At 37.5% G+C, this 24,252-nt stretch overlaps 1 protein-coding gene across 1 annotated transcript; it reads left to right on the forward strand.

Moving 5' to 3' along the window:
* Window positions 1–579: 579 nt before the first annotated feature.
* Window positions 580–12,017, forward strand: LOC131242576 (NAD(P)H-quinone oxidoreductase subunit T, chloroplastic). The gene is made up of 2 exons (XM_058241305.1): window positions 580–946; window positions 11,462–12,017. The coding sequence occupies exons 1-2, from the start codon at window positions 639–641 to the stop codon at window positions 11,880–11,882; spliced, it is 729 nt and encodes a 242-aa protein (XP_058097288.1). The 5' UTR covers window positions 580–638; the 3' UTR covers window positions 11,883–12,017.
* Window positions 12,018–24,252: the final 12,235 nt, after the last annotated feature.

Below are 24,252 nucleotides of genomic sequence, written 5' to 3' on the forward strand. Positions count from 1 at the left end.
TGCTCCAGTGCTCTCAGATCACTATATGTTATGGTGCTCCTACTCGCGTGGCTTCACTTGGACAGTCCAATCGATCAATCTGAACTGTTCATTAAGTCGAGAAAACATATTTCGGCGGCCAGATGATCTAATCCATCCTTGAATTTGTCCTTTTTTCTATAGCCATCCTTTTCCCAACCAACGGACAGGATGATTACTATTGCCTAACAAAATCAGCTCTTTAGAATCAAAATCAATCCATGATGGCCCCTACAGAAATTTATAGATCAAATGGTTGATTTAACCCACTTATACAAATAATCTTGACCGTCCATATAAAATACGACTGATCAGATGGTAAATATTTTAAACATCAGTGTAATGTTTATACTGTAGCGCATAAAATGTGCATTGGACCTAATGAACGGTCCAGATCAATAAATTGGAGTCTCTAAGTGTTCCAATATAACTAGATGCACTACAACTTACAGTGCTCTGATAGCACTGGAGCATCTATCTTTTAAAATTCCACCACAGATTTTTGAGTGGTCAGTACAAGAGGGAGGAGGGCCCAATATAAAATCTCCAAACTCTCATTACAGCCAACCATTCTTCCAAACTAACTTGCACTCCTCCTCAACCTCTAACAAGCCATAGCAATGGCTTCTACAGCAGCTCCTTCCTTCTCTCTTCTCCACCATACCCGAAAAGGCGAAAATGCCAATGCCCGAAGACGCAATCGATGTATGCGCGTCTTCGCAACCAATGACTCGGGAGAGCAGCCGCCGGTTGGCCAAAGGAAGGGTAACCCAGGTGTGGATACCAGAATTCACTGGGAGAATCCTGATGAAGGGTGGATTGGGGGGAAGACAACCAAAACCGATGGAGGAGATAGGAAGAAGGAGGAGGAGATTTTAGGAGAGAAGTTTGCTGATTTGCTGAAGAATTCAACTGATTCTCACTACCAGTAAGTGCTCTTACTACTTCTTTGGTGGTCCCGATTTCTATTTTATCTTTAAAAAATCGCCGATGTATTGCCGATTTGAATTGAGCGGTTGGTGCGTTATTTCAGTTTTTACGGTTATCCCTTTCGGCGTCGTTTTGGAAAATAATGAAGCTGCCACGTGGAGATTGAGGGGTGTAGAGTCGGTAGACTGTGAACAGGGGTCATGATCTATTATCGGAACCGTCCATGTCGTAGATCCTATCATGGTGGGCGAGGATGTGGAAATCTCAGTGATTAGATGATGTGGGGTGAGTTCCACCTTGGCAACGAATGTTTAAAGAGTAAAAAGTCCTTTAACCAGGTGGACAGGAGTGACAGATTGATAAATATATTTGACCTTGAGACATACACGATGGCCATTGGATTATGCTGGGCCTATTTTATAGTGGTGGAGCCCATGGACCGGCGTTCGGCCTAAAAAATTATACCTAGGGTTAGCTCATTGGTCTTTAATTTCACCCAAACCATCCTAACCTAAAAATCATACCTAGGCTAGCTTAGCCCATTGGTCTTTAATCTCACCCAAACCATCTTAACATCGGCGGCTCTTTCATCTTTTAGGTGAGTATACAAATAGGTCTTTTAGGTGAGGATACAAATAGGTCTTTAACCCACTATGTTACTTGAACAAAAAACTAAGTGGCCTGGTTTCAAAGTTCACCCCAAATTACTAAGGGCTCATTTGGAAGAGTGTATTAGGTATGAATTAGAATTTAATTTGCAATTAGTATGGAATGCATGTGAATTAGAATCTTTAGTTTTGTTTTGTGTCCTCTAATTGGAATTCAATATTATTCAAAAATTATATTTGGTAATCTAGAATGAAAATGCATTGAAATTCTGTTATATATATATATATATATATATATATATATAAAAGAACCTAAATCTCATTAAGTAAATCAATTTTAATATCTTAAATTCATGTGTGTGTGTGTGTGATATTTGACATAATGATTTTAATAAATTTATCAAAATACATATATTTTAGCAAAAAAAGAAGAAGAGAATTTTCAAGCCTTAGTTGAGCTTAGAGCTGTACATTGAGTCGAACCGAGTCGAGCTTAGCCCAGCTCGGATTGGTTTGGTCGGCAGCCAACCCCAGCTCGAGTTCAGGTTGGCTTGTTAACCAACCCTGATTGACCAGCTCAGCTTGGCTCAATTAGCAGCTCGGGCCAGCTTGAGCTTTCAGGACAAGTTCGAGTTTGAGCTTTTAAGTTGAGTTCGTTTGTTTGAGTTCGAGATCAAGCTTTCAAGTTCGAGGTTGTATATAAAATTTAATCAATAACATAGTAGAAATGAAAATAAAAAATAACTAACAAACTAAAAAGTAAAAATATTACAATTACAAATTTATAACAATATTATATGCATTTCTTTTCTGTCGTTGTTTACTACAGGAGATGAGATTCGTTTGCTGAGCTCGAGCTGTTATCCAATTCTTCATATACGTACTTGTTCACATTTTTTGAATCAGAATATGGAGAGAGTTTTTCATCATGCTCTTGTATTCTGAATTAAATTGTTCAAAATTTTTTTGTGAACATATTTATACGCAGTTCCCAACACTCTCTAAAATGCACCGAGACTAGTAGAAAGAAACATGAATAGTTTGTTACTCTTTTTCTTTTTTGCTCGTGCAACTTGATCCTTCTTCGGCATCATGTTGTTTTGGAGGACATCATTGATGTCTAGAAGCCTCTTCCATATTACATTTTGATGCGATTTATAATTAATTTTTTTTTTTTTTTGTAATGCTAATAGTCTTACTTTCTCCTCTACCTTGGAAAGTTTGGATGGGGTGGAAAATTTTTTATTTGAATATAAAAGGGCCAGAAAAAAAAGTTGGACATTTTTCAGAGTTTTATGATATGGTTTTGTATCTCCATCCTCACATTATAGGTATATTTTAAGCCGATTAGTTTTGTTAATAAACTTGGCCACATACAAGTGACATAAAATCTTCAATTTTTTGAATTTAAGAGAGTGGACTGAGGAGCCGTAGTTGCAAATGTCGGTCGAGTCAGTAAACGACTAATCTACAATCTATGTGTTAGAGAAATTAATATTTTTGTAATAATAAAATATGAAAAATAAAATAAAAATGAAATATAATAAATAAAAGCAGTAATGAAATATGAATTATAAGATAAATAAAGACATAATATGAAAATGAAATAAAAAACATTACTGCATTACACTTATAGCGTCCTTCAACATTACATTCAAGTACATATTATGTTAGTCTCAAGTTTCAACAAATTAACAATAATTTTTAACCTAATCTTCTTCACATTTCTGTTGTTGCAGGTGTAGTCTTATCTTGAGACTTGTTCTCCTCCCCATCATCCTCTTCCTCAATATTAATACTATTACTTCCCTAAATCAAATGCAACTAATCTTGTGTACAAATTAATGTTTCAACTGTTTTTTTTTTTTTGAAATAGAACTTCGATGCTTGCTCACGACATTACTTCCTGTGCTAAAAGTAGATTCTGGTGCCACTATTGAAATGAAAATTAATATTATGTCTCGGGCTATTAATGATAGTGTAGGGTATTTGGTTTCACTAACTCTTATCTTTCATCACTCCAAAACATTAAAGTTTGAGTCCTAATGCCTTACGATTAGATCTTTCAGATACAAGTTTAATTCTGATTCATTCGTTCGATTATCCGTATCTTCTTATGCTACAAAAAATATATATTTATCGTTGATCATATTACCATTATTTGTAGAAACATTAGGAGCTCTAACTTCTTTATCACCTGATGTGGCTGTGTATAAAGTAAAAAGATATGAAGTGTATATGAAAACTTTGCTATCTATCATTCTAAATGGTTTTTCTTCAACGATCACTAGTTTTGCATATTACTTTTTCAACTTCTTTTTGTCAAACTTATGAGTGGAAAGTTTACCTTGAGACTCATACTCTTCAGACTTGGTAAATGAAAGTAACTGTTAGCATGAAATTGAGATTTTTGGTCTTTTTGAATAAATTTGTTTGTCTATTTAAATGAATAGTTGACCCTTCAATATTCTTACTATATAATGATTTGTAGTGCATATATTTAATTTTCACCAAACCATTAACTAGAACTTCTTTAAAGCCATTTTACACTATTGATCCTCTCTTTCCTTTAGTTGTAGTTGGAGACCATTCTCCCTCCACAATAAGAAGGCTGATACATCGGCATTAGGGGTAGTTAGGACTTCTTCACTAGCCATGTATAAATATAAAGTCAGGAAAGCTTTTAAGCACTTATCAACATAAAGTAGTATCTACTTAAATGTTTCTCTAAATTTTCTAGAATTGCCTAACTGTCTAAATCAATCACCCATTTAAGGTTAAATAGATTATAATGATTTCATTTTTTAATTTAAATACTATGCTAAAATTTTGGTAGCATCTCTCCTTATTTCTCCGTATATATTAATCATGTATTTGATTCTCACATCAAGTCTCCACACTTGGCGATGGAAATAAATACAAGAACTATATCTAGAGAGAAAATGAGAGATGAACCAGAACAAGCATATGCATTTAAATTAGAATAAATTAAAGCATTCTTATCTATCAAACCTTAAATTGTCCAAGAATGAAACAATTTGAGAATTTCTATGCCTTAAAAAACACATTGAATTTATGCTTAACAATATACAAATCCTCAAATGGACAACCGATTATCCTATACTACAACAATAAAATAGAAAAAAACAATCTAACTAATTAAACAATAATAATAACATTAATTTAACATTAATATTAACAATCTAACATTGATATTAACAATAACAAAAATAAAAAATTAACATTAACATTAATAATCTCACATTGATATTAATAATAATAAAAATAAAAAAATAATATTAACATTCTAACATTAATATAAGTGTGTGTGTGTGTGTGTGTGTGTGTGTGTGTGTGTATAAATGTAGACACCCTACTTAATATCAAGCGGCACAATTTGACCCCTTGCTTCAGTTGGATTGAACCATCGGGAGAACGCTAGATAGACCCAATCATCTGATAAGATGTCAGTTGCAAATAGTGAATAAAAAATAATGAAAAAACACCTCATTAAATGAGGTATGAAAGGGTCTTCTTAGGAACAAAAACTCATCTCTGCCGCCTTCCACCGACAACTTATATTTTCTAAAGAAAACCTAGCCTGTAAGCCCCACACTCTCTGACCAACAACCTAAGAGGGCAACTATTGAAACCATCTTGACTACTGGTTTTCATCTATAAAAATCTTTTATGACAACCATTTGAAAGGGGAAAGAGTGAGAGAGAGTTGCAATAGGGGAGGCAAAATGAGATTATAAGAAGGATGTTTAGCGGAATGTTCAAAGGTGATGACAGTTGCTTAAGAGTGATATAGAGGTAAATCCTGTTTTTTTCTAACTCTACTCGTATAAACTCAATGGAAATCTCCAAAATGGTTGATCATCGAAGTAACTCAAGTGAAGAGTAAGGGTATGATCGGGGACGTCGGGTCATCTCTTTTCAAATAAAAGTGTCTAATTTCTCATTTCTTCCCGTCTATTTAAGACAGATCAATTCCAACTCAACACATTACAAGCAGTTCTCTTCATTTATTTCTATATTTGCTCATTTCTTTTATTTAATTTTACCCATCTGACAAGTTATTATAGAATCCCTAAAGAAATTAATAAAACCCTGTCAAATAGAGCAGAAAAGTGTGTTTAACCCATTTCTTTTCCGTAACCGTGGCCCTTACTCAGCATCTATGGTATAGATCAATACATAAGTTATTCTAATTGAGGGTTCCTTGGACGTCTCATCCATTCAGTAATTTTACGGGTTTTAGTTGACCGTATATTTTGAAGACAGAATTTGGCTGGTGGCAGCTCCAAAATATTCTAATAAAGCAGATGTGTCATTCTAACTGTATTGGAAATGTATTGCACAACCAAGGAGGTAAAACTAAATCAAATTAATCATCTATACTTGAACATTACCCCAAAAGTGACACAGCATGTGGACTTCCGTTCCTTTTGTCCTCATCATAGGACATGACGATTGAAAAATCTAGCGAAGCAGCACTCACAAATAATATATTATATATTAACTAACATTAATACTAACATAAATAACATTAATATAATATATACATATACATACATACATATAAATATATGTTTATGTGTGCGCGCGCGTGCCCTACGAATTTCTCAATTGTCCTGTCCAGTGATGTGGAGAGAAGGAATGAAAATTCGCGTGCCATGTCACTTTTGGGATGATGCTCAAGTATGGGTGATTAGTTTGATTTGGTTTTACCTCCTTGGCCGCTCAATACCTTTCCAAGAGAGTTAGAATGACAAATCTAGCGTGTTAAAATGTTTTGGAGTCGCCACTAGCCAAATTGTGGCTTTAAAACCTACGATTGACCGGAATTCATAGAATTGCCGAATAGATGAGAGGTTCAAGGAACCCTCTATTAGAATGACTCATATACTGATTTACATCATAGATGTTGGGTAAGAGTCACAATTACAGAAAAGGAAGGAATTAGGCACCCTTTTCCGCTCATACACCTGTACGGTCTCTACTTAGCAGAGTTTTATTAATTTCTTTAGGGATTCTGTAATAACTTGTCAGATAGAATAGAATTAAAGAAAATAAATGAAGAGAACTCCTTAGATTGTATGTAGTTAGAATTGATTTGTCTTGAAAAGTCAGGAAGAATGAGGAAATCAGACATTTTTCTTTAAAAGAGATTATCAGACGTCCTTAATCGTATCGATATTCTTTACTTAAGTTGCTTCAATGATCGGTCATTATGGAGCAACTTAAGTGATCGATCATTTAGAAAAAAAATCCTAGTTTTCACTTTACGTCACTCCTCGGCAATTGCCCTCACCTTTGAACATCCCCCTAAACACCTCTCTTAGAGTCTCACTTTGCTTTTCCCGTTTCGACTCTCACTCTCTCCATCTTCTCTCGAATGGTTGTTATAGAGGATTTTTATAGGCGAAAATTGGTGGACGAGCTGGTTTCAATAGCTATCCTCTTAGGTTGTTACTTAGATAGCGGGGCTTACAGGCTAGGTTGTCCTTAGAAAATGTAGGTTGTTGGTGAAATGTGGCAGAGAGGAGTTTCACTCTTGAGAAGAGCCTTATTTAATGAGGTACCTTCTAATTTAATGATGTGTCCTCTTTTCTATTTATTAATATTTGCCACTAAAGTCTGATTAGATGATCGAGTCCCATCTGGCACTCCCAACGGCTCGATCTAAATGAAGTAAAGGCCATGGTGTACCTCTTGATATTAGGTGGGGTGTCTACAATATTATATATTATAATATACATTAGGGTTTAGACCCTTTAGGCTTTTTAATATAATATATATTTATATTATTATATATTTATTAAAATATATAATATATATCATATATATAATATTTAAATATTAATAGGTTGGATAACACTCGGCTAGGTTGCAAGGGTTTAATATTTTTATTTTTAATATATATATATATATAATATAATATAATCTATTATCTATATAATATATATAAATATTAATTAAATTTGACAGTTGACACTTGGTTGGGCTGCCATGGACAGCACCTGGTCAGGGGTCTAAATACAAAGGCTCGGTTAACTAACAATCAATAGCAGTCCTAATCCAAGGCCCTACGTACACTCCGACGAGAGGCTCCCCATAGAGATTAATACGTACACACCCATGTCCGGTAAATTCGGCCCCACACAAGAGCTTAAGTTCTATACAAGAACTTATAGTTTGAGTCACAAACTCAACACTCAATCATACATAAAAAAAGAGTGCATGGACTCTACAATTGACAACCTTACTTATTGGATTGAGCTCTTTTGTAGCATTTTATTTAAGATGCTTGATCGATGCTCTCTTGTGCTTCAATCAGCTTCTCAAATACTACTCCGATCGTTGATACTGAGTTTCAGCTCTTACGATCAACCGTATTGCATATGATGTCCTGATGAGGTGACCAAGGTGGTGGGAGGATGGTGGAATCTCCTACAACTAATTGATAGTTGATTTTCAAAGAGGATTCACCTACACGGGTCTCCTAGAGGATTTAGACAATGATATATCTATATGTTTAATGTCTAATCTCTCGAGAATGGTGGAAATCAAGATAATCTTCATCATGAAGGTTGAAATTCTCATTAGAGTGGTAAAACTCAAGAATATTACTTATATCTCATTGGTTTAGAGGCTTAGGATGAGAGATATGAGTTGAGAATCACCTAGGCTTATATTGCACCAAAAACACATCAAAATGCCCAATAACCAAAGGCTCGCTTTATAGAAATCATATTATAATGGTTATAAAACGGTTAGTTAACGGCTTTGTCGATAGGATCAAAGATCCATCAATAGGATTGAACCGTCCTTCGATATCATCGAGAAAATCTATAAATTTTCTATTTAGTTGTTGGATTGTTTTTTTAATCGCATCGGGTGGTTCTTTGATTCCATCAAGTCCCATCGATAACCTTTCGATGGAATTGATGAGAACTTAAAAATTGCTATTTTGAGACATATGATTTATAACAACTCTGTATATTTTTTAGCATATCTAATCATGTTTCAATTAGAATCCTAAGGCTAAGGAATGATTAACAAAATTTACCTATAAAGGTTAGAATTATCTAAAGGTTAGGTTGTTTTGAATCTAAAGTTAGAGCCACAAATGCATATCAATTTATTTATTCTTCATTCTTTGATGTGTCTTGTCCTCTTGTATCTTCGGTTTTCAGCGTCTAACAACCTAACCAATTCACTGACACATGAACGCACATGATTGACAAATAAGAGTACTAACAATACTAAGTAACTACAAATGGAGTATAAAATCAAACATATGAGTTTATATTAATTATCTGATTTGTCCCTTTGTCGGATTACTTAATATTTTACCATAAAACCCAAGTGCTTTCAAAATCAACCTACCTTAACAACTTATACCCAATTTTTAAATGGGTCTGCCAATCTCGACCTAACTCACACCTAAGAAAAAGTGTTTAAGTATGCATACACCCTCATTCTCTTTTAGACTCATTACACTAGTGCTTTACTAATTTTAATTAATTATTTTTTTATGTTTTATGTGGTTACCCAATCAATTGCTTGTGGCAATCTAACTTCTCCAATTCGCTTGTAGAATTGGACCACTGGACATTTTACTTTTGCTATCTAATTTGATAGACACCACTAATTGGCTGATATGAAATATTATGTGTGAAAAATCAATTATAATTGTTATACTCGAATTAAAATAAACTCATACTCAACTTAAATAAACTCTTGCTTTCTTTACCGCATTTTGACTCAATCGCATGGCAAAGGTTACACGCCGTTTACAAGCATTCGCGGGTTCGAAATGTGGTGAGAGGAGAGAAGAGGGGGAATGTTGGGAGGTATTTTAAAATACCGCTTTTTTTTTTTTTTCACACTTTTTTTTTTGTTGTTGTTGTTGTTGTTGTTGTTGTTGTTGTTATTGTTGTTGTTGTTATAGCATGCCGACTTGGATCCTTACTCGTTTAAACAATTTGTCAAGGGTTCGAGTATCCATCGGTGGTGAAATCCCACTATGGCGTGAGTGTGTGGTGGTGTGTAAAAAAAAACTTAAATTCTACCCATGGATAAACAGATTGTGTTTAATGCCTTCACTATTTTATTTGTTTATTACTTTGATTTGACCCAGACCCATCCAAATTTTAATGGTGGAGTTAATGTCAACCTATTTCTCAAATGGGTTGGGTCTGGACCTCCTTTGACCCAACCCAACCCAACCCAACCCAACCCAACCCGACCCCTTTGTACTCCTACATGTGGGATCAGTGATTTTCTGATTCGTACAATAGATATAATGAGTGACTGTGTATTAACCATCACACTCTGGCAGAGTACAAAATACAAGAGAACATTTTGCAGCCAGCTCTCATCTTCACTGCACATAACGTGAGTAGCATTTTTTGGTACCTTTCATTATATGGTACTGTCATGTGCCGATGATATGGAACGTCCAATCAATAGGCCACCACTTGGATTTAATGAGCCATTGCATCGAAACTTTAAAGATTGGAAACTTTCCCATTCTTCAGCTCTTCTGGGCAGTCCAAACAATTTGGAGCAGTTGTCTTAGTATAGATGGATTTGCAAGGATCACTCAATCAGTGCAAAATTTAGGAACTAGCACATCCATGATGTGGCCCATCAAGTGGTCGGTCCAGATTGATTGAATGGCACTCACAGCGATGGAGAATTGAGAAACAAAACAATCCCTCATATGGCGTTTACACTTAAAGTATGGTATATAACAATTTACCAATTAAACAGATAATTCACCTATTTTATGTACATGTTATTCCCCACGTCTGATCATGATTGGACGGATGTGATTGGTGGGACCCAACTTAGGATTTGTCTTGCCTACCGACCAAATCTGGTCCATTCCTCTGGGAGACTGGACCCCACTCATCACCACATTTGACAAGTGTGTAACTAGGACTATCTATGGGCCGGCAGTGTCTGTCATATCCCAGCATGCAAAGTAAAACCTACGCCTAGGGCTGAAAGTTGGGCGGGTTCAGCCAGACTGACCCGTGACCAACCTGACATTGGGTTGGGCTTGGGCAGGATGTACCAGGTTTGGTCTTGAGCTTGGGCTATATAAACACCAGCCTGATAAAACTTGGGTTAGGCTTGGGTTGCCCGACCCTATATATATATATATATATATATATATATATATATATATATATATATATATATATATATATATATAGATACTTACAAATTATAATTGAGTGTGGATCCTTTATGTTGAAGGCACAAGAAATTTCAATGCCATCGGGTCTCATTGGTCCACACCATTTGCGATGACTCAAGCTACTGAGATATGCTAGATTTATCTCTACCAAATAGATAGCATGCTACACAACATGACTTTTAAATGAGTAGTTATCCTGTATTTTAATTCATTTGTTTAGAAAAAATAAAGTTTTTTTAAAATTTTTTTTTTTAAATTTTTACCGTAAATAACTATACATATAATTAATAAAATCATAGGTACAAAAAATAAGATGTGTATTGAAATATAATAGACTAATGCAATAACAAAAATATTAGCATGTATCCACCCGACCAACCCGACGGAGCCCGCTTGGGTTGGTCTTGGGTTGAGAATTCCCATCCCGAGATTGGGTTGGGTTAGGATTGAGGAATAGGAACCTTGAGTTGGGTTAGGGTTGAGCGCTAACCCGACCCAACCTGCCCGACTTTCAGCCCTACCTAGGCCGGGCCCATGAAAGATCTTAGCTGTTCCTAAAATGAGGCCCACCATGCATGATAAATGACCAAATTGCCCTTGAAACAAAAAATGAGCTCGATGGGCCAGCCCGGTCCATTGAATAACACAAGATCATTGATGTCGGATTATATTTGTACATGATGATCAGATTCTTAGGAATATCGACCGAAGCTGACCTGGAAGAGATCAAAGCCGCGTATCGTCGGCTATCGAAGGAGTACCATCCCGACACAACGTCGCTCCCTATGAAAGTAGCATCTGACAAGTTCATGCAGCTGCGAGAAGTCTACGACGTTCTCAGCAATGAAGAGAGGCGTAGATTCTATGATTGGACATTGGCTCAGGAGGCTGCAAGCCGACAAGCCGAGCGGATGAAGATGAAGTTGGAAGATCCTTATGAGCAAGATTTGAAGAACTGGGAATCGGTACCGGACATGGTCGATCGGCTCGGTGGGAAGAACTTGGAGCTGAGTGATCAGGCAATGACGGCTCTCACCATCGACGTCGGTATTATAATTTTTGCAATTTGTTGTATCATTTACGTCGTTGCCTTTAAAGAACCATATTAGAAGGAATAAAGGTCAATTAACATTGTATAAAGGTTAGTTTATTTCCACAAATGTGAGAAAATGTAAAGTGATCAAGATCATTAAACTACTGGGCCACTAGAAGAATGCAATAAAAAAATCATAACAATCTGACCATCTGGGCCACTTATTAGGCCTGGCAATGAGCGAGAATGGCCCATTAGATCTTGGCCCAAGCCCGCCACAGGCTGGGCTTGGTGTGGGTTGGGTTTAAGATTGATTTTTGGGACATACTAGGCCTGGGTTTCAATTTAACAACATTTTCTATTGCAGGCCCAAATCTTGGATGTTTACATCTATCTGATCGCAGTTCGGGAACGGCCTAAATTTCAGGGCCAAGATGTAAATGGGCCAGGCCTGGGGTTTTCCTCAACCCAGCCTGTTGATAGGACCTACAGATTGCGTTGACGATCAACTGGCCTCGGCCATTGATCTTCCAAGCTAGGCCCACCATAGGTGGCCTGGGTCCTAACTTAATGTCTTGTTGGTTGGGCATGGCCCAAAATTTTAGATGGGCCAGACTGAAGCCCAAGTTGATAACAATAAAGCTGTACACGAACCGAGTTAGCTTGGTTAACTCGCTTGACTCAACTTGAAAAAGCTTGACCTGACTAGGCTTGAAACTAAGTTCGTGTTGAGTCCAGCCGATTTTTTAAGCTCAAAAAAATTGAAAGCTAAGTCTGAGCTAGATCGAACTCAACTCAACTCTGCTAGAAACTTAACTCGATTAGAATCAATTCAACTTTGATAGGTTTACTTAATATAAATATTTTGTAAATATTTATATATTTAAATAAAATATGTATTATGCCTAATGCTCAACTGCTCACCAGTTCGTATGAAACTCTTGTGAACTTTTTTAATAATTCATTATACGTGATGTGACTTCAAAATCTAAATAGTCCACGTGAAGCAACACCTCACGAAACCCCCCAGGCTCAATTTTTACTTTGATCCAAAACTTTGGTAGGCTATGAAAAATGAAAACGGTTTCTTCGCTTAATTTGCATTTCTCTTTGTTATGGCCCACCAAAATTTTATATCAGGGTGAAAATTTGTCCCTTCGGCTTTCATGGGATTTCGAATCACATGGATCATTTGGATTAGACATCTATGACACGTGTACAAAGGTGCGCATGTGCATAGGTGCATAGGTGAGCATGCCTCTGTGTGTGTGTGTGTATTATATTAAAAACTCTAAAACTTAAACTTGAACTCAAATATAAGCTCAAACTCAAACTGAACTTAAGAGATTGAGCTCAGGCTTTGTTCAAACTCAGCTTAAACTGGCCCGAGTTACTGAATGAGCTGAGCCGAGCTAGTCGATTAGGCTTAAGGGCTGAGTTGAGCCAAGTTTTGATCTAGGATAGCCTGTTGGCCGAGCCGAGTTGAGCTGGGCCAAGTTCGACTCGGTTCAGCTCATCTACAGCTCTAAATTTATTAACGAATGAAGCCCATCAAAGCCAAGGATTTAATTTCGTCTGTCGTTGTCACCGAATGATCCCGGACCTTGATCCATACCCAATAAGTATGTAGGCCTAACATCCAGGAGAATCAAGACCGATGACTGTTAAAAATCAATGGTTTTTCAAAATAAAACGAAAATTTTGAAATTTTCAAAATTTCGAGAATTTCTCGCCAAAACGCATTTTGAAAATTTTAAATTAAAAAGTGCGGTGTGTGTGCTTTGTCCCACATCGGAAATGCAAAGTATGATTGTGTGGTTTATATAAAATGTTGTGAAGAGTATTCTTACTTGGAGTTTTTGGAGGAGGTGATACTCGGGACTGGAACATACACACGCACGCACTCGGGCACAAGCCTGGGCTCGGGCATGGGCAGTGAGGCAGTGAGGCTGTAGTGGCGATGGATGGCGCACTTTGTACTTCGCACGCGCGCATCGTGTCGCAGAGTGGTCAATCTGAAATGGTCTGAGTTTTATAGAAGACTGAGAATGGTTGGATCATAAATCCGAAACGTTCAGTAGTTTCTGAAAACGACTCTCTGCTTTGAAAACCAAACAGTCCGAAAACGGATGGACCATGATGATCCAAAGGTCAGATCCTTTGATTCGACAACCAGAAACGTCTGGGATTAATTGACAATGGCCAGAAACGTTTTCAAACGTTCTGGACCATTGAATACCACAAAACAACTTTGCTATACCTGATGCCTATATAAACTGGACCATTCCGGTCCGATTTCATCATCTCAACACATCATCCCTCCCATTAAATCAGATACAATCCAAATATCTCTTATATAATACTCTGAAAAATCTCTACCGTCTGAGTCTTTCAGACGAAATCTGCTACATTAAAATTGTTCCATAGTGGACCTATCGTGATTGCTGCACGCTGGATCCAGATAAGGCTTGTCTTATCCTGAAAGCAATTCGTCTGTAACCCATCAGCAATTGATAAGGGGGCGAATCACGCTTTAAGGACAGCGTATTTTATACATGATTCAGCCTAGTGAAATATTTTTCGATTTATTTTTTATATTTTCGATGTATCCAAACGTAAATTCCTAACAATGACTGCTAGGGCCCATCTTGATCCTGAAAGGCCCACTGCCACCCGCATTGCTGATGAACATGGTTTTAAGGCTTGAGACTCTGCCAAGCTCATCATTCAATTCTGACACACGGTGTCAAACGCGATCCATTCCGAACAGAGTCTGAGTCAACTAAGATGAGTTGCACTGGCTCGTCCAAGCCTTAAAACCTAGATAGTGAATAAAAGAAATATATGAAGAATTTGAAAATAACATGTTACCATAAGTGAAGTTAGATTGTCCAATGGGGCCAACCCCACCTCCTTGGATGATTACGACGATGTGATTTTGACATGATCTTTGCAATGAGGTTGTGGCCCACATCCTTCGCAATTGTTGGCGAGATTGAAGACACAAGCTCATTGGTCACAGATCGTGCGATCATTATGTTCTACACATGTTGATTACATTAGCGTTTGAGTTTGAGTAGCCCTTGTTAGCATCCGGCATGAATGGTTCATGTCATGGGGAAAAGTGGGCCAATTTATAGGAGCATGTCAGACCGAGACTTGGCATGACCCAATGGGCTAATGACAAGGAAAAAGTTGACCGTCTGACTCCCATCTAAGGAGGGCACAACATGGGTCGGCACAACTAAGGTCGGCCTAGAGGAAGGCACAACTCAGAATGAACTCTTCGGAAATCAACCTAAAGAGGTTATCGGAACTCACGCAGAAGTTAAAGGCGACAGAAATTAGACATCATAAAGATGTCCTATAAAGATGTTCTTTCTAATTGAAAGAACAGGTCAGCAGCAGCAAGGAGGAGCTCATCCAACCTTATCTGAAGGCCAACCTATCTACTTCGACACCCAACTGATGTCCGACCTTATCCACATCTGTAGTCTGATCTTATTCAAGGGAATGGTCCAAGATTTTTTCCAAGGATTCTGGAGTGTAATCCACGGTTACTCAGGATCTCGAAATATCCGCCGAGGATCTCGGAAGGATCTCTTTACGTTACTATTCTTCCTCAACTATAAATAGGGAGATTTACGATGGTAAAAGGTACATACACATATTGTCTCTACCCTTAAACCAATTGTATTAGACCCAAATTCCTGACTATAGCATTGGAGGATTCCCTGCACTAGCTAGGGTCTTCCTTATTTTGTTCTTTGTACAAGCACTCAAGGGTCTGGGAAGAGTTAACTAGAATACTGCATCAACAGTTTATATGCTACTTGATTACGTAATTACTTGTAAATCTTGGTATTTTAGACCATTGGATGAACAAAGTGGATGAAGTATCAATCTGGACCGTCAATCTAGTTGGTCCCACAGTGGATGATCTACATGGCTAAACACCCGTTGGTTATGGACGCTCATGGTCCATGCACATGCTGACATCTAAACATTCATGAGGTGGGCCACCCCTAACATTTCTAGTGCACATGTAGACATTAATGACAGATATATGGGATGGCATAATGGTTCGTAGCTCCACCTTTGAGAAATATTAGTGGGCCACGGTGCATTCCATGTCTGATGCATGAATCCAGGGTTTCAAACGTGCATTTGAGTACGTATGTCGCCCCATGAGGAAGCCCAACTACTCCATAACCATATAATGCCCAATATTGGTAGAAAATATTGTAAAATATTTGTCCAAACATTCCTTAAAACAAAAAAAAATAAAAAATAAAGAAATAAAGAGAGGGAGCTATTTGATACTCTGGCACATTATGATGGTTGATATGTAGGTGTCTAGGAAGTGTACAGTGGCATATACAAAGTCAATGTAACCGTTCAAATTGTGGAACCTATTGCAGATAGGTTGTCATAAAAAAAAAAATAAAAAAAAAAAACTTCATTTAAGAATTATAACTTCCGATTAGTGGTCATTTGTACGTTAGATAGGAGGCGTTTCCTGTTTTCCATTCAGATCATAAATTAATTTAAATAAAAAGCTGTAATTTTAAATTAAGGTCCATCTAAATTAGAGCCAGTATTTGAATGACTTGATTTTATTTAACTGTATAGCATCTGTACAATTTATTAGTGTCTGCGTATCAACGATAACACTCCGCCAGAGTATCGAAGTGCTCCTGAGAAAAATGGGGGATAAGGATGAGCGCGACCCTCCAACCAGAGATGTGGTGAGACCCTGACCATAGGGCCTACCTTGATGTATTCATTGCATATCCAAGACGTCCATCTGTTTTTCCAGATTTTTTTAGAATGTTATCTCAAAAACGAAGAAAATAAACATTTCATGTGGACCACACCACAGGAAACAGTGGTCATTGAACAGCCACCATTAAAGACTTTCTAGCGTCTATCGTAATGTTATTGACGATCTAACCTTTTGATAAGTTCACTCATGCCAACGTGGCATATTCCGAGATGTGGCCCATTCAACAGGTGGGACTCACCACGAACATGCTTCGATCCAAACCTCAGGCTGATCTAATAATCAAGTCAGCCACAGATAAATAAAATCCATGAACCGTTGAAGTAATACTACCGGCCCACATGAAGAGCGGCCCAAATGTCAGACAGACACCGAGCATATAAGAGGTTACATTCGGTGAATCCGCTGCTTCAATCTACTGGCTCGTTTGTGGTTGCCCCACGTAGAGGTCTTCCCCTTGAATCTGAACCATTAGCCGTTTTCCATTTCTCGCCATCCATTTGAAGGCCACAAATTGGACAGCTAGGATTGCATAATCGAAGGGATTTTCACCAACGAAAGATCATTGTATTGGTAAAGCTCAATTGTAGGAACCACAAGCAATATTTTGATGAGGCCCCACCCAACAAGCCCAACACGTGGACAGCCCATACACCATGGTGAACTACGGCTAGGTTGTCAATGGCTGTAAATGGGCGGCTGGGATTTTTCACGATGGGCCCAATCAAAATTTTATCTCTGCACGTCCGGTGCCACAACCTGGTGGACCGTACGATCTCACTGGTGCACAACATCAGTACCGTGATGATGGTGGGTCCCATTATAAATATCACCATTCCACGAAATCATGATGATTCGCTTCATAGGTAGGATACACATGTATGTTGAGTCGGACGGTCGGTTGTCCATCGATTCCAACGTTGTGGCCCACCTGATGATTGTTTTATTCCAGGTTATCTTGAATGTAGGGCTAACCGTTTCAGCGGCACTGATTTTCTACAAATATGGTATGTTAGTGGGAAAGGTGGTGCAGGACCACAAGTTCTGATGCTTGCACTGTATCCATCAGTTCAACTCTAGAAACGAACAAAACCCAGAGAAAATGCTACAATCAAACCGTACGATTTGGGCATCTTTCTCAATGGAGATCGAGGGAATAGGATTGGCTACTCCCCCAGCTACCAGCCAAAGGCTGATAGTCGATGCTCTGTGGGCCTCACCATGATGTATGTGTTTCATCCATGCTGTCCACCTATTTTTCTAGATCATTTTATGATATGTGACCAAAAATGAGTATATCCCAATCTGAAGTGGAGCACATTACCGGAAACATTGTTGATTGAACATCAACCATTAAAAAATTTTGGGGGGCATAAAAGTTTTGGATCAAGCTGATCTTTGTTTTTCCCTTCATCTAGGTCTGTATGACCTAATCAACAGATTGGATTTCAAATAAACAGTACGGTAGGCCATAGAAGGATTTCAATGGTGGATATCCAATCACTATTGTTTTCCTGTGGTGTGGTCCACCTGAGACTTATATCCCTCTCATTTTTGAGATTAAGTCTAAAATGATCTGTCGAAATGGATGAACGGCATGGATGAAACACATACATCATGGCAGGGCTCACAAAGCACCGACCATCAGCCACAGGGCTAGTGGCAGGGGGAGTAGCCAATCCGTTTCCGAGATCAAGCTCCTGAGAATCATGCTGGTGAAGATTCCAGGTCAAATGGGTCTACTATGCAGTTGGAGTCCTTAAAATAGACGCTGGAGATTAGAACATTGTAAAACAAGGGCCATGATCTTAGTAGACGCTGGGACCCACCTACGGTCAGATTGGGCTGGACTTGGACCTAACCTAATTTTAACGGGTTTGGGTCCAATTTATCTTAACCCTTTCAGAAATCGGGCCTGGTTTTAGTTTGCCAAACGAAATGGGTCTAATCATGTGTAGGTCGGGTCCACCATTTTGGACCCACTTAAAATTGGTCCGCTTGGGTATAGTTGAATTTATTATTTACACTGATATGCAAATTTACCCACACCATCTGTTTTAGGACTTAGGAGTAACTAAAACCGTACCTATTTTGGGACATGGAAGGATTTTTACCAAAAAAGGTCCTTTAATTAATATCACGTGCAGGACTATCCACCATCTCTTTCACTTCTGCTTTTAAAAAGAGAAATTTTTATACTGGACAACATGTGATGGATGCATGCAATCTTTTCTAAATAACTTATAAATAACCTATATAGGATGCAAGTCAAAATAAACTTTATCATGAACTATGAACAAAATGTTACCATTATTTGATCACCTAACCACTGGATTGGTGGATATTATTCATCCTCATAATAGCCTTATTCTAACTAATTAGAAACGGCTATATGAATCTTTTTATGATATTTTACTTTATGAAGGGTCATAATTTCAGTTAGATTATAGGTTATGAAGTATTTATTATTAATATTTTCATCTCCATTTGTTTGCGTCTTTCTATACTAACTCACGCTTGATAATATAATTTTTGTTCTTTGTTGTACGTGATTAAAGTATCTAAGTCGACTTTTCCTCATCTTATTACTCATAATGTCACTCTTAAATTCCCTTGGATATATTTATTTCTAATTTTATTTTTTCTTATTTTGCCAGTCATTTATTTCAACATCTTTATTTCAACTACAATTATCTTATGAACATATTATTCTATAACTGCCTAACATTTGTTCTATAAAGCATGAGTAGTTTTATAGTTACCCTTTAAAAAATTTCTTTTATCTTTAAGTGATACAAAGCAATCATGTAAAACTCTAGAAGCACATTTTCATTTCTTCCACCTACTTTAATTTTATAGACAACATTCCTTTTAATTTCTTTACTCAAGAATTATTGACCCAATATATTAAAAGTGGTTATTTTGAGCAACTTCTTGATCAACAATCTTAACTAATTCCTTATTAACAATTTTATTGTTGTTAAAATTGTACTTTATATACTCCGTTATAGTCTAATTAATTTTAAATACTTTATATTCTAAATCCTTCTTTCATAAATCTAACTTTGTATCTAGGTCTTCTCTTCTCTTGTCAATTAAAACTAGGTCATCTGTAAAAAAAACTTACATCAGGGGATTTATTCTTTTTCTTCTTATAAACGTCTTATTTACTTGTCTAATTTTAAACTTTTATTGGACAATTAAAATAAAATATATCTAATGGTCATATAGTGTTTATAAATCAAAGCTTATGATTATTCAACAAATCTAATTTTGAAATTGTAACTTGGTGACAATGGGTTATACAATTTAATTGGTTTGGTTAGATATTATGTGCCAGATATATTATTTCTATATGCATGCCTATCAAGCATCATGCTTTGTTGGGTGGGGAAGACAGTGACTGACTATGACTGCCTAGGAGACATAATTGATATGCCGACATAAGAAATTTATACATCTACAAAACCATGAACTCAAAATAAATCATACAAATCAGGGATATTTGATTCATATGGACCTTAAACATTGTCATATAATGACTTGGTTCATTAACTGTTTCATCAATGGCTAGTTAATGGACAGCGAAAGAAAACAATCAATGGTCCAATTTTGATAAATAAATACTTACCATAGATTAAAAAACATTAAATCTATCAATTTTGGAAAAAAAATGTATTTAATATGGGCCTCACAGTTTAGATGATTTGATTTATTTGATACCAACTCTCCTCTCCCACATGTCAAAACCACTTTCATCTGTGTGTGTGTGTGTGTGTGTGTGTGTGTGTTGCACCATTTGCCACATGGGCTAGCGTGTATTAATTGTTCCAAAAATGGAATAAGGTATGCTAGGGACACCCATGTAAGAGAACATGTTGGCACCTTGCACAAGTAAGGTGTGTTATATATATGATCTATCCATTCAGGTGGACCCAACCATGTAAATGCCTTTATTTTGGGAGTACCTAATTTGAACTAGACCTAAACCCAAGCCAAAGGCTAGATCCAACGAACACCTGATATGTACATGAACCTGATTGAATCTAGTCTGGGTCTCAAAAACAAGACGCGCACCAGGCAAGACCCAAACCCAATCAACCCAGGCAGAGAACTTTAGGACCTGATTCACTCACAGTAAAGATTTTCAATCTTTCTTTCTTTCTTTCTTCTTATTTTTCTTTTTCTTTCTTCTTCTTCTTCTTCTTCTTTTTTTTTTGTAAATTTTATTTAATTTACACATGCACTCACAGCCTACACACACCATGCACTCACACACTATAGTGGTTTTTTTATACCACAATAGGTACTTGAACCTATGACCTCATGTTGAAACTCCCAAGAGTCTATCATTGGGGGCAGACAACTCTAAAGGTTGAAGGCCCATGATTACGAGTAACTGGGCACAAAAATTTTCACTGGAAGTTTTTTTTATGGTTGAGTAGCCAAGGGTTCTAATGCATAGCTTAGTGGTAGATGTATTACATTTTAACATTGAGGATATAGTTTCAAATTATCCATGTGGAGGCCGGGTATATGTGTGAAAAAAGAAAAAAGAAAAAACGGAAGGATTGATTAAGATGTAGATTGCATGCTTATGACGCGTGATGTTTGTGATAAATTATCCACCCTGTCCATCCATTTTGCTAGTTTGACCTACTGTTGAAACTTTTGTGGGGTCTATCAGAATACACCAAATAAAGAAAACTTAGGTTGATACAAAACTTGTGGCTATACAGAGTTTAATCACCATTATTTCCTCTCCCGTATTGATGTTTCAATGTTGCCCATTTAATCACTTCGGTAGTTTTTGATCTGCCTTATTTTTGTCTGTCTTAGAATGAGCTGGCAAAGCAAACGGACAAAGTGGATTTATCACAAAAATCACGGTGAGCCCCACCTAGCTTCCCTTGGCAGGCAATTCAGGTCCAGCTGAGCTTGAGTTGACCCTCAACTCAGCTGGCCCACCCAATAATGGTTTAGCAATTTTTTTAGGTAAATAAATAATTTTAGCTCATTCTTTTTCATTATCTCCATCTTTCATGCCATGATTATTGGAAGTTGATCCATGCGTTCATGCCCGTGAGGTAGCACATCTAAATGGCCACCACATGCACTGAGATCCAAGCTGTTCATCATGCAGATTATTAGTTGTAAATCCCCTTGCTCTAAGATCATATGGGTCCAGTGATCAGGACGGCCATAGTTAATGAAACAATTGGACATCTAAGTTTCACGCTCTCCAATTTCAGTAACAACATAGCTCTCACTGACCAATTTTATATTTTGAGCAATTTATCTATTTCATCAATCAAATCAACGGTTTAGATCTAATCCATAGAAGCCCCACATATAGCAATGACATTGGATGTACAGTACTTCCCGTTCCTCCAAAAGCACTGGATTCGTTCCTATAATCTAAATTTGAAATACACGAGCATTTGCTGGAAAACTACTAAGATTTTTGTCTGATTTTTCCTGAAAACAAGGCGGAGTTTTATTCATACTCAAACATCTAAATGGAGTCTTTTATGATTATTACCTTTGATGGTATTAGCAGCAATTAAGGTGCATTTGGATGCATTATCCAATTGGATTGCAATCACTGCTCAAATAAAATAGACATAACTAAACCTCAATTTCCTTGCTTGGCAATTACAAACATGAATGACTTGGTCACAAACAAGGCTATCAGACTGTTCATCTGATAACAACCACAATGAACGATTGATGTGGCCAAATTCCCACTCACCAGACCATCTGCGTCTCCTATATGTATACTAAATGAGTGGTTATTAAAAAGTGGACGTCAGTACAATTTGGTGGGGTAACATCACATTATTCAGGCCAAGATTATCCAGATGCTGCTATGTTTTTTCCAACTTCACCTATAGATATTGTGGCCCACATGGTGGACAGTTCAAATGCCCATCACTGTGTCCATGTCACAAAGTACAGACACCACACATCACACTTACTACCGGCAATCTGCAAATTGCACACTCACCTTTTCCCAGTACTGGCCCAAGATTACCCACTATAGGAACGATCCAGTGGGACGGGTCCACGCTAACCTATCGTGCCCGTATTCTCGGTCGGATGTCTATCATATAAATTTAATCAATCCCAACGTGGCGATCACTATACCCGACAGCCACTTGATCGGTCTTATCAAGATTAGACAACTGCAAAGATGTCCCACCTGACCTTTCATCAAACATCATGACTTGTCCTTCAAGCGAAACATTCCCTGAAAGATTTATGCGACATCTACTCAACTATCATTTGTAAGCATAACTCAATTTTATTGAAAGATATAAAGCTAAAGATGAATTTTGTTGAAACGTATCTCTACTAATAACAAAAGTCATATCAGGTCTAAAGTTGCTTTCTACAATTAATTAATACCATAACAGCCTTACTAATCATTTGTCATTAACATTGAGATGACTGCACTTGTGTCTTTGCATATATGTTTAGGTTCTTGATTCTCCCAGGTGGGGTCCATGGTTGGATAATCTAGATCATATGTCCATTGCTTCCTACGGTGGATGCGTCTTAATATTTTGGTTTGTGGCCAGTGGGTGGATGGTTAAAAAAAGATATACACCATGGAAGTTCATGCAACTAAAAATGAATTTGCAAGATAGCTTGATGGCATCTTCTAATTAGAGAGATTCTTCGCAATCATTCAGTCATGGTGAGAGTCAATAGATCAGTGGTCAGTCCCCACTTGGCAGACACCACATGTATCCTGCAAAGATGCCAATCCTCTCTACTTTATAATGAGAAAGGTCACGGGCAAAAGTTTCCATGCAATTGATTTTGGAATTTGGAAGTAGAATATTGCATCCTGCTCTTGCTTGGATGTGATGGGGTTTTTCCTCCTCAGTACGCCCTGCTCGATAGGTTGAGCGGGCTACTCGACCAGTCGAGGGTTCACTTGACTAGTCGAGGCCACTCGATTCAAAGTCCAGCAGGGGTGTTTTTTGGTGCTCGACCAGTCGAGGGCCTCGCTCAACCAGTTGAGAACCCGGCTTGACTAGTCGAGGGTTACGCAGATTCAGTACGGATTTGGTGCGGATTACGTAAATTTGAGACGGTTTTCGTAGAGGTGTGGAAATGAGTTTCTTAAACTATAAATAGGGATCCTAGGGTTATTCGAGGGCAATGCAAGAGGGTTTCCTAAAGCTATGTTAAAGCCTCCTTAAGTGATTCTAGAGGAAGAGAAAGAAAGAGAAATGAGAGAGAAGGAGCTTGTGGAAGGGAGGGTTCTGCTCGTAGAGGTGATTTACTGCACAGTCGATGTTTCAGCACTTTTATGTCCTCGTGATTGGTGAGATCTCTCCGTTTTCTTTATTTTCTTATTTTTCATCCGCTCCTGCGTGAGCGAAGAACGTTTGATCCAAGCGGTGTGTGCTTGTGATCGGTTGTGACGTTCTATTTCATAGTGAATTGTTGCTTTGGACGAGGTCCCGTGGTTTTTACCTCTTCGAGGGTTTTCCACATAAAATATCTTTAGCACATTCATAAGAAACATAAATATAGTATAGTTCATTAGATAAAGTATTTAGGATATAATGTTTGTAGTCATTGGGTTTGACTGTGATGGTGGCCATTGTTTATTGTTTAAAAACAGGTTTTAAAACCAGTTCGAACACTG

The sequence above is a fragment of the Magnolia sinica genome, chromosome 4, assembly GCF_029962835.1.
Source record: "Magnolia sinica isolate HGM2019 chromosome 4, MsV1, whole genome shotgun sequence".
Taxonomy (NCBI): Eukaryota; Viridiplantae; Streptophyta; class Magnoliopsida; order Magnoliales; family Magnoliaceae; genus Magnolia; species Magnolia sinica.